At 40.6% G+C, this 12,221-nt stretch overlaps 1 protein-coding gene across 4 annotated transcripts in view; it reads left to right on the top strand.

Moving 5' to 3' along the window:
* Positions 1-12,221, top strand: part of LOC132479097 (RAD52 motif-containing protein 1-like) — a 261,744-nt gene that overhangs the window by 232,731 nt on the left and 16,792 nt on the right. Inside the window, exons 1-4 of one of the 4 annotated variants that reach the window (XM_060082672.1) lie at positions 33-202; positions 492-706; positions 1,209-1,264; positions 5,459-5,515. In XM_060082672.1, coding sequence (XP_059938655.1) covers positions 5,477-5,515 — 39 coding nt within the window. In that variant the 5' untranslated portion in view covers positions 33-202; positions 492-706; positions 1,209-1,264; positions 5,459-5,476. Of the gene's footprint in view, positions 1-32; positions 203-491; positions 707-1,208; positions 1,265-3,667; positions 3,748-5,458; positions 5,516-12,221 lie in introns of those variants that run through there. The other 3 variants (XM_060082675.1, XM_060082673.1, XM_060082674.1) reach the window with 3 other exon arrangements.

Raw genomic sequence — 12,221 nt, 5'->3', positions numbered from 1 at the left:
GTCGGCCCCGGGGCGGGCCTGGGGCCCAGACGGCCCGCGGCGGGGCCTGGGAAGCGGGGCTCTTCGAGGCGAGACCCGGACGCTGGGGCTGTTTACAGCTTCTTTCCCTCCCTGGCCCCCTTCCCCTCCGGTGGGGGCCGCGGAGCCCTCGGCCCAGGCAGTGGAGGGGGCCTCGCAGACCCTGGCCGCGAGCGTGCGGGAGGTTTGTCCAGCCCACGGCACGCCGGGAGGGGGAGTCGAGCCGCCTTGCACGCTCCCCTCCTCCGGGTCGCGGCTGGGGGTGGGGAGCGTGCAGGCCTCCCACGCCCCGCTCGATTGCCCCCTCTGGGCTCGGACTTCCACGCGGGGTGGGGCGGGGGCCGGAGGGTGAGCGCGGGGAAAAGTGGGTCAGGGGTGCACCCCTCCCTCCCCCGCCGAGAGCTGTTGCCTGAGCTTCACTTTCTTTACCCCCTTTCTCCGCCCCCTCCTCGGAAATTCTCATTGGCCCACAGGCACATCAACAAAAACAAAAACAGAGGATCCTTTCCTGGAGATTCCTTCAAGACTTCCCTTTTCTTGAGCTAAGGGACCGCAGCTTTATCTAAGGAACTTTGATTGCTCTCCCTCCAAATTATTTGAGCCTCCTGCACCCTCCCCTTTGCTGAGGATCGTCCAGCCAGGCTTGGAAATCAGGGTCTTAGGATTCTTCTTGGATTGAGACCCTCAGGTTGTGTTTGACACTCAAAATTGTTGTTCCTTCACCCTCACCACTTACACTTTTCAGGCAAATCGTTTATAGATGTGTAACTCCAGAGACAGTGGATTCCTAGAGTTGGGCGGGGGGAGGGAGGAAGAAGGCGTCGTCCTGGCTAGTTTGTTCTTAATTTTGCCCTCTCTTAAACTCGTATGAATGGATTTCTTCTCCATCATCTCTTCTTTTTTCTCCTTCTTTTTCATTTGATTTTCTGAAAGTAAGCTCAGTCAGATATGACATTTTTATGTTTGGATTTTAAGAACACTTTATAATTATTCTTTTCTCACACAGAGAGGAAATGTTTTTGTTTTAAAGTAAAGCAAACAGACTCATTTACAAAGCTGCATACTGTACCATTTTGGTAACTTTTTCCATTTGAAATTTATATGCCCTTTCACTTCAGGCTGATAGAATGTTTGCTACATGTCTCTTACTGGTGTTGTCTAGACACATTTTACTTTTCTGTTTATCTCAGGAATTGGATGAAGTCATTGATGACTAAAGAACTACAGTGCTGGTGAGATGTGTAAGGTGAGACTGCAGTTAAAAATGATTTACCTTTTTTCCTTCTTTATTTTAATCAAGTCATGAGGGTGAGACTGCAACTAAGTAACTTGATGGGGCCATCTTTATTTCCAAATCACTCACTCAGTCAAATGGGAGTAGAGGCAGGGCTAGATTTGGAAAGGACAACTGTGTCAAGTATACCAAACTTTTCAGCTACTGGAGCTTATCCAGAGCCAAATGTTATTTGCAGCCATCCTTGATTAGTATCTTCACCAGGGGTAATTATAGTTTGCCTATTTAAATTCCCTTGTGTAACTTTAATTGAATGTCTTAATTTTATCTGTGCTTTGGTGTCCATCACTTAGTCTGCATTGAGTGTTAGTGATTGTGTATGTGGCTTTTGTGTGTCTACAGTTTGTGGGACTCGTGTAAAGTACACCCTTTGCATTGGAAAGAATGATTTCAGGCAAATCCTGCTTTTATTTTCTGAAAAATGGAACAGTGCTTGGCTCTCTCATAATTATTTGGAAATAAAAATGATAGTGTTGCATTTTGGTTAGGTTATTAGGGATAAGACTGGCTTGTCATTATCTTCTGGTCACATGTAGTGTGTGAATTCAGAGTGTTGCTTTATTTAATCTAACTCATAAGGCTTTGGATTTATAGAACATTATGAATACAGTGTCAATGAACAGTCAGTATTCTGTACTGGTGAGAAGGAGAGTGTTGCTAATTTTACATTCTTCATAAGCAATTTTCTCAACTTTAAAAATATATCTTTTTATTTTTTTATTTTAGTCATTGTAGATGTACTATACTACAGTGCGTGTGAGTGTGTGTGTCTGTAAAATATTTTACTATGGTTTATTGAGAAAATGTAAGTTGTTATGGTAGATTGGTTGCTGCAGGGTTTTGATTTTTTTTTCCTTTAACACATCTGAGTAGCCTTTGAATTTTGAAATTCACTCACAAAGTTTTCATCTCTATCACACATCTGTTTAAGAAGAGTAAGTTGTGCTTTATTTTATTCCAGATTGAGGCATACAATTGACACTTTTGCTTTAAAAAAAAACTTGGGGGCCTCCCTGGTGGCGCAGTGGTTGAGAGTCCGCCTGCCGATGCAGGGGATACGGGTTCGTGCCCCGGTCTGGGAGGATCCCATGTGCCGTGGAGCGACTGGGCCCGTGAGCCATGGCCGCTGAGCCTGCGCGTCCGGAGCCTGTGCTCCACAACGGGAGAGGCCACAACAGTGAGAGGCCCGCATACCGCAAAAAAAAAAAAAAAAACTTGGGAGAGGAAGGTGGACATAAACCAAGATCTTTTTGTAAGTGCACACACCACATTTGCTTGTGTTTGAAACTCAGAAGTGCTTGTGTGTATTACATATATTTTTATTTTTATTCTTAGGAGAGCAAATATGGATTTTAAAATTTATTTATTTTCAGCATACAGATGGAGGCATATTCATGCCTTAGACCTCCCAATCTGTACCTTTTATCATTTTCTTTTAATACATATTACTTTGTGGAACGAACCAATGATCTACTTTTGGGCCTATGGAGATGTTTGTTTATAATCCAAAAGGGAATATTTAGAAATAGGTCATCTTGTGTGGCTAGTGTTGTTTGGCCTGAGCTGTGTCAAGACATTTTCCACAATTTTCACACGTGTAGACCATGTGAAGTGTTAGTATTGACTGCAAAGTGAAGTTGGTGGTTGGCCACCAAACAGGTTGTCACACGAAGCATTCTAAAATGGGAAATGCCGTAGTACTGAAGTTTGTGGTGAAGCGAGGGTCTGTGTCTTTGAGTTGATTGAAGACATAGCTTTTTTAGTGTGTCCTTTTGGCTGGGAAGCTGGGACACTCTTTTTAGGTAAGGCGGGAGTTTTGGGGAGTCAGTAAGTGCCTCTCTATCAGCTGGTGTGCTTGATTTTTGTAGTTGTTAGCAAGAAGTTTCATTTCTAATACCATAAGTATTCAATCTACATTGTTTTAAAGTCTATATACATTTATGGACAGTCCAGTGTTTTACTGGAGAAGGGAGTGATGCCAAAATAACAGGGTAAATCATTCCTACTTGCAAAGGACCTTGTGTAGTTTAAAAATATAGAGCATATTCATGAAAGGCTAAGAATATTGCAGAGGGACCTACAAATAAGTAGACCAGATCTTACACATGCATTTTTGTCCTCTGTTTAAGAAGTAGGCATGGTATTGATATTAAATGCAAATTAGTCTATAATTATCTGTCAGACTATATTTAAGATTCTATTTTTTTTTTTTGCGGTACGCAGGCCTCTCACTGTTGGGGCCCCTCTCGTTGTGGAGCACAGGCTCCGACCGCGCAGGCTCAGCGGCCATGGCTCACGGGCCCAGCCGCTCCGCGGCATGTGGGGTCTTTCCGGACCGAGGCACGAACCCGTGTCCCCTGCATCGGCAGGCGGACTCTCAACCACTGTGCCACGAGGGAAGCCCTAAGATTCTAACTACAGGCCCAGCACAAGAAGTAATGTCCTTTGTTCTGTTGTTTTAAATGCTTAGCAGTTTTAAATGCATAGTAGATTTGGGGCCAAGTTTATCAACTTGTCGATAAACAAGAGATGGGGAGGAGCTACTTAAAAATTATAAACAAATTGTTATGGCTGTTTATTTCCATCAACTTAGATAAGTATACATGCAAATATAATTTGATTTCTAAATAATAGTTTGAATTGTTTTCTAGGAGAGAAGTATGATATGTGTGGAGACTGTGGCCGCAGCAGCTTGTAGTTCATTTAAATTGCTGGGTGTAGTCAGGATGACTTCGGTAGCACTGGCTAGGAGCCGCATAAAACTTAGTGGTATGTCACTTCACCGGTGGCTGAGATTATACTTTTGAGCCATCCTGAATTTAATAAGGTTAAGATTCCTCTTTCAAAAACAAATAGTAGATATAACATGAAGATTTTTAATTTATATGTCTATATATGTGTGCATATATATTTATATATGTATATATCTTTATTTTAAAAGCTACCAATTGTCTAAAGCAAATTGAAAGTTTTTCAGCATACTACTAAAGGTCATACCAACCTGTTTACTGGTGTAAATTGTACTGGGTCAGTTTCTCCAAGTGCAGGAAGTTGTCTGGTAAAGCCAGAATTTGTGTGTTCAACTTGTTTTGACCCCCAGAAACCCTGATTCATCATTAGGTTCTTCAAAGAATGCAGGCACATTTTTTTGAGTAAACCATTGTGACGTGTGAATGCTTGTGATTTTTGTTATTTCTGTGCATTATTTTAGGTGTTCTCAGAACATCTGAATTTGCCTCTTTGCTTTCTTCTGTCGATATTCTCCTGGTTGTGAAAATATTCCTGTGAGGCGAGCTTCCTTTCAGTAGGCAATATGTGTAACTAATATAGTTTAAAAAATTATTTATATTTCTGTAAAGCTGATGCATGCTATGGTAAACAAATCCAAGCAGTGCTAAGTGTATATAGGAAAAAAGATAAAAAGCCTCTGCTCTCCTTCCTCCATCATTAGCCTTGTCCCCCTAATCTGACCGTACAAAGCAGTTGGTGTTACTTGGTGTTTGGAAGACCTCTCTTGCCTAGGTGCGAGGGCAGTAGTGAAAGCAGAGGGAGAAGTCATGGAAGGCATGGCCACTGAACCCGTTTAGATGTTAGGCAGGTATTCCACCCTTATTTCCTGTGATGTTAATTAATATTGATAATCTTAAACTTCCATTAGTTTAAGATAACTGTAATTGAATTGTTAGTGAAACACTCAAACAATTAATTGCAGTGTCTGGTTGGTAAAGTTTTGATTTGTTGATCTTGTAAGGAAATAAATATTTGGAAATTGAATTCACGTAACCTTAGGGCTGGGAGTAATGTTGGTAATTATCATCTGTGGAATTTTATGATGAGATGCACAGTATACTTACTATAGCTTCTATCTAGTCTGTCTTATTTTCCAGATGAGGAAATTGAGGCCTGGAGAAGTCAAGTGACTTTCCCAAGGTCACATAGCTGATCAGTAGCAACATTAAAGCAAACTTTTATCTCTGGACCCTTATCTCAGGACTCTTGGTCCTGGCTGTTTATGCTACATTTTACTACAGTACTTTGGACCAAAGGACCATACGCTGTGACCACTGGATACAAGTGCTTCAGAACTGATACATCAGCAGTGGTGTTTTCTAGTATGTATTAAAAGGTTCCTTCTCTCTCTTTCAGAAATTATAAAGAGCTCCGATGGGCTCTTTGGGTGATACCCAGTGCAGTGAACTGCAGGTGAGTAAGGTCTGGGAGAGCCTTATTTACAAAGCAAGGAGTTGGTAATGCCTGAGGAAAAGACAAAAGGGACTTAATCTAGAGGAGGGTGTCTGGTCAGCAAGATGAGGTGGGACAAGGTGGAGGAAGTAGGGCCCTGGTGCAGCAGTGGTGACCTGGCTGAATTGGTTACTTCTGGAGCCGACTGGATGATGGTGAACCTACTCCAAACAGACTGCCTGATGCTTTGTCAGTTTGTTTGAAGAGAAGTGAGGGTAGGTTAATCTTCCACTTCTGTTTTGAATGAGTAACTGCACAGGGATTCAACCTATCTGCATATGATTGGATCTTCAGAGGTCCTTCAGTTTTTGTGTCAACATTCTTGAGTGTTGATCAACCAGTGCTCTGATGAACAGGTTAAGTGTTAAATTGTTTGTTTTCCTGTTATGTACTATGTGTGTATTGTCATGAATGACTATATATCCGTATTTTTGAGGATCTGGATACCAGGAACATATCAATGGAAACAGAAGGTTAAACGTTTTTCCTAATGGTTGTATTAGTCCTTTAGATTATTTGTTTACTGCTGAAATGCCCTAAGAATGACATTTTAGTCTTGAGTATTTCTTATTTCACAGTAATTAATCTTCTTGGTCCATTATAGTATCTTGGCCATTCAGTATTAAACTAAGAAAATGGTAATACTACAGAAAAAACAATTAGAAGACAGTTTTAATATTGTCCTTGTGGGGGCATCAGTGCTAAAATTATTTATTGATATATTTTTAATGCTAGTCCCAGAGACTATAATGAGACAATGCTATATACTTTTAGGGTTTATAATTAAACTTAGGCTTGGCTACTTATTGATTGCTAAAGTAAAACATTGTTGTAGGGGTTCTTTGTTTCTTGAGTTAGGGAAGTTTGCACGATTTATCCCCCACAGGTTCATGGGGATGATCAGAAGGCTAGTTGAGCTGGTTTCTTGGTCCTTGGAAAGCTGGGGTCTGGGTTGTCATAGGTCATTGTGATAAGAAGTACGTGAGCGTTCTTAGTTAAGGCCAAAGTGAGCAGTAAAAGAGAGGTGTGGACCTCTTCCTGAGACTCTATCGAGTTTGCATCCTGGGACCCCTAAGTTTCCTCAGTATGGTAGAACTTTCTCTCTTAAATTATATAATAATTTAAGCATTGTTATTAAGTAAATTGTTAAATATTTGGGTTACTACCCCTAAAACAGTTGATTTTCTTTTTGGCATTCTGTTAAAAAAAATATATATATAGATGTATATCTATATATATCTATATATACACACACACACACACACACACACACACATTATTGTACTCATTTTAAATTATAATGCATATAATTTGAATTTTTTCTTCTTATTAGATTATGAAACATTTCCATGTTATAGTTGTCACAATTTTAATTGACATGATTACACTTTGAGAGGCTGCAAAATATTTCATCAAGTCATGCCATCAATAATTTATTTAAATCTTTTGATGTTAGATATTTATGTTGCTGGCTGGTCTTCAGTTAATACTTTAATCTACGTTATTGTAGATATTATTGTATTTTTTTTCTGGCTAATTATATCTCTAGGATAAATTTTTGAATGCATTATTGTGTTAAATGGTATGAATGTTTTTATGGCTTTTGATATATATCGCCATACTGTTTTCCAAGAATGTTATACCAGTTTGTACTACAAACAGATATACAGATGTACCTGTTTCACCATAACTGGATATAAATACATTTTTTCCTTAAAATATTTTGCTTATTTAATAGTGTAAAGTTGTATTTGTACTTCTTTGTTCTATAATGTTGAATTTTTCTCTTTGAGTCTCTTCATGGTGAATTGTTTGTTCATATCCTTTGCTATTTTAATCAGTAAACTATCGATGTGGGCTTTGGATGGTAAGGCAAGTATAACCAGCTAATAAACCGGTGATTATTAAAAAGATGATCAGAACATGTTTGGGGAGAATGTTCAGAGAGTCTAGTCTGGATGGTAAGTTTTCTTGAGAACATAGTGGTTGAAGGGGAACGGGTGAGTTATTCCAAGGTTCAGCTCAGCACATGTTTAGTGTGCATCCATTGTGTACCACGTGTTGCATCCTCTTAGTGCTCCTCAAGTCATCGTGGCGAATACTTGGCTGAAGGAGGGGGCTGCTTGAGGCTTGACTTGTGGGACTTTGGATGCTGAAGTCTCTTTGTGGAGGGCTGAGGGGATGACTGACTAGAACCTCTTTAGCTCATTCAGGGCATACCACAGTGCCACGGCACAGTCTTTGAGAAGCTCTGTTCTGAAGGATACAAAGATGAATAAAGCATCATATCCTCTGACAAGGAGCGAATCATCTAGTAGAGAGAGTAGGGGCACCAAAACAAGAAAGGACTAAAGGACTAATAGGAATTTGAAGGGTGCTGTAAGAGGTGTTCAGACAGGGTGCTTAGGGGTTCAGTGGAGGGAGTGATACTCCCCCCTTGGGGATGTAAGGGAACACTTCAACTGAGGAGGTGGCATTTAAATTGCACCACTGTGAAATTGAGGCGCCAGGGAAAGAAGAGGGCATTCTGGAGGTAAGGGTAGCTTGAGCAAAGGCTGAGGGGTGGTGTTGGAAATGAGGTGGATGTCCGGAAACTGAGTATCCAAATTACCCGGACCCTGGGTTACATGAAAGGACATAGTGGACAGTGAGGCTGTTGAGAGGTCATGACTGGGTTTTGGAGAATGCATATGATGGATTGTGAGTGAGGAGAAACTAGAGACAGGGTTTTCAGTCCGGTTCATGGTATTACTCCAGGTGAGGGATGATGAGTGCCTGAGTTGGTGTGCTTGGGAATGAAAGGAGGTGGTGGAGTCAAGAGATACTTTGGAGGTTGAACAGAGAGATGTGGTGACTGATTAGGTAGGAGGGGAAGGAACAGTCAGTTCTGTGTCTTAAGTCAGAGATGATGCTGAGGTATTTGTGGTTGGATGGCAGGCAGAATGGGACAGCAGGACTACAGAAGTCAGAAGGAAGAGCAGGTCTTAGGGGTTTAGAATAGAGAAAAGACGATTTTGGTTTTGTGTGTTGAGTTTAAGGAACTAGTAGAAAGGTGAAATCAGAATCGTAACCCTGGAAGGAACAGATGCGGAAGTTCGGGGCCCAGAGGAGCTTGAGGGACCAGTGAGGTCTCACAGTTAGATAAAGCAGAGTGAAGACTGAAGCTTCCTGATTCCCAGTGCAGCACTCACTTCAGTGCCTCAGACTGAGAAACTTCTCTGCTGTGGTGTTTTCCTCACAGCCAGGTGTGCTCAATAGGAAGTTGGAAGTGGCAGAGCTTATGTTGGGAGTGAAGAGCTTATTTTTCAATTACATTTTTCTATTATGGAAAATTTCAGATGTATAGAAGTGGAAAGGGTAGAATCAATCCCACTGTACCCGTTGTTCAACCTTAATAGTTAGTAATGTTGTTTCCTCTGTTTCCTCCCTCTCCATCAATTCTATTGAAGCAAATCGGATAAAGCGTTTTGGTGAACTTGAACTCTGGGTATCTGTAGTTAAGGAGAATTGAACAGTTCAGTAGGGTATGTTCTGAGCTTTCTGGGTGGGGGTCTAGAGTGAACAGAAGTAGCATTAATTGCCAGGATTCCTGGGCAAGTCGCTTCCGTCTTCTGCGCCTTCGTCTGTCTGTGAGACGGAGGTAATCATGGCAGCGTCACAGAAGCCCCTGAGATAAGGTGGAGCAAACGCCCTGGGAGCTGCGGGCCTGAGCTGTTACGCAGGTTTAGTTGTTGGTCATAACAGAGAGGTAGTGCTGTGCCTCCGGGCTCCTGTGTTGCTGCCATTCAATACATGTTTATTAGTCAACCAAGAATTATGTGAGGTACCTGAGGCTTCAACAGGGAACAAAACAGACAAAATCTCACCCCTCCTGGAACTCATGTTCTGGGTCTGGAGTATAATAGGAAGCTAATACCTTAATAGTGATTAGTGTGGGCCAGACAGTGTTCTGAGGGCTTTCATATTTTGCCCTGTTTAATTCTTGCAGTAATGCCTTGAAGTGTAGCACTGTTATTATTCCCATTTTGCAGATTTGGAAATCAAAGCAGATTTTTAAGCAGATTGCCTCAGGTCACAATGCCGGGATTCAGATTCAGGCAGAGCTGGCTTCAAGCCTATACTCTTACCCCTGTGCCATTAAAACGCTTTAGCTCATTCATGGCGTATTAGTGTTTGGTACAAATAAAAAAGGTAGGCCCTGATTGAAATTATTCCTAAACAAGTAAGTGTTCTTTTCTTGTGGGAGAAAAAAAGCCAAAAACAAAGGAAAACAATGGCAGTACACAGTTCTCTGTGGATGGGGGTATATTAGTATTCTTACACAGAAAAGAATTTTTCTTCCTAACTTTTTATAGGCTTCACCGACTTTCTCGGTTTCTTTAGATACAAATGGCCATCTCAGTGGCACGAAGTTATTTTCCTGCTGGTACTTGAGAAGAGTCTCTTCTTGAATGAATCTCCTTCTTGCTTACAATTCTTCTTTCTTCTCCTACTACTCTCTTTCCTTACCTTGGGGCAGTTCCCTGCTCTGATTTCCCCTGTTGTCTGATCCTCCTTTCCCTCACAGCTGTGGTGTCCCTTCCCATTGTCATCAGCTGCCCATGCTCTCAGGGATTTCCTTCCTTCTGCCTTTGCCTTCTCTTCCCTAGCCTGCCTCTGTCCGTCTTCTTGGGCCTTACCCTCTGTTGTGGCTGTTCTGAGTTTCTTCAGTGGGACTAACGTCAGGACTAATTTCCCGCCTCTGGCTCTGGCTCTGCCCTGCCAGCTCGTGGTTCTCCTTCCTGGGCAGGGAAGTTGGGGAAATGGGCAGTGAGCATTCCTTAAGTTTGCATCAGGATTAGGACATGGGCCTCATTCCTTTTAAGGAGGGTTAGGAGGGTATTATGGCTTGCATCCCTGTGGGTTTTTTTTTTGAGTATTGTTAAAATATACATAACATAAAATTTACCATTTTAATCATTTTAGCATACAATGTTCAGTGTCATTAAGTGCATTCACATTGTTGTACAACCATCACCACCATCCATCTCCAGAACTTCATCATCTTCCCAAATTGAAGTCTGTACTCATTAAACACTAACCCTCCATCCCCCTCTCCCTCAAGCACCTGACAAACATCATTCTACTTTCTGTTTCTAAGAATTTGAATAGGGTCCATTCATACCATAGGTACCTCATATAAGTGCACTGATACAATATTTGTCTTTTTGTGACTGGCTAATTTCACTTAGCATGTCTTCAAGATTCATCCATATTGTAGCATGTGGCAGCATTTTCTTCCCTTTTAAGGCTAAATACTACGCCATTGTATGTAAGTACCACATTTTAAAAAATCCATCCAGTTTTAGATAGGCACTCAGGTTGCTTCCACCTTTTGGCTGTTGTGAATAATTTTGCTGTGAACTTGGGTGTATACATATCTGTTCAGGTCCCTCCATTCAGTTCTTTTGGGAAATACCCAGAAGTGGAATTGTTAGATCATATGGTAATTCTGTGTTAGTTTTTTGAGGAATCCCCATATTGTATTCCATAGCAGTAGCACCATTTTATGTCCACCAGAAATGTAAAAGGGTTCCAATTTCTCCACACCCTCTCAAACAGTTATTTCCTATTTTTTTTGATAGTAGCCATCCTAATATGTGTGAAATGATAATATATACTTGTTTTAAAGGTGTTTTATGTAGAATAATAGAATTTCAGGACTAGAAATGGCATTAAAGCTTTCTGATTGAATTAGCTGTAGACAGCAACGAATGTTCTCATACGTCAGCATTTTCACTTCTTTCTCTGTTGGAGAAAGGCATTTTGGGCAGATGGGTCTCTACTGGATCTTCGGCTCAAGTTGAACTATGCCTGACCCAAGCAGGGTACATGGAATGCAGCTTTTCAAGAGATCTCCTATTCTCTTCTGCCTGTGACTCTATTTCTTATACTTCTTTACAATTTCCAGCTGTGGATTCTGGGTTATTTAATCTTCTTTCCAGCTTCTTTAAGGGGTAAGGTAATTGTATTCAAATAAGCATTTTTATTTAAAAAAACTAGGTAAGTTTGCAATTAATTAGCCCAAGATCAGTATAGAGTGCTCAGTTGATTAAAAAGACTGTATTGAATATCAATTTGAAGGAAACCTAAATATTACTCCGGTATGTTACCTATAATTCCTTACTATGTAAAATACGTCACGCCTTTTCAATTTTTTTTTAATTTGGAGGAGATGAGTTAAGCAACATAAAGTAAAATATATTTTGTATTTACGATAAGATTATAACTTCTGGATTAGTTTGGGTTTTGAATCTTTTTTAAGTTAAAGAAAACTATTAGTTTAATTTATATTATGAAAATCTTTACGCCTACAGCAAAGTTGTAAGAATGGTATAATCAATAACCAATTGTTATCGTTATGTCATAATTTGCCTTGTCTCTCTTTCTCTGTCAAATAGATAGAATTTTTTTTCCTGAGCCAGCTGAAAGTAAGTGGAAGACAACTTACATGGCATTTCATTCATACTTCATCATGTGTCTCCTAAGAATGAGGACATAGTTCTTCATAAACATAATAACGTTATCACACCTAAGAAGATAATTCAGTAATACTAATAGGTATACTATCAGATATCAAGTCCATGTATAATTTTTCCTATTTCTTCCCAAAATATATTTAATTTCT

The sequence above is a fragment of the Mesoplodon densirostris genome, chromosome 18, assembly GCF_025265405.1.
Source record: "Mesoplodon densirostris isolate mMesDen1 chromosome 18, mMesDen1 primary haplotype, whole genome shotgun sequence".
NCBI classification, from domain to species: domain Eukaryota; kingdom Metazoa; phylum Chordata; class Mammalia; order Artiodactyla; family Ziphiidae; genus Mesoplodon; species Mesoplodon densirostris.
The sequence above is the reverse complement of the archived record's forward strand: the minus strand, read 5'-3'. Positions and strand labels throughout refer to the sequence as shown.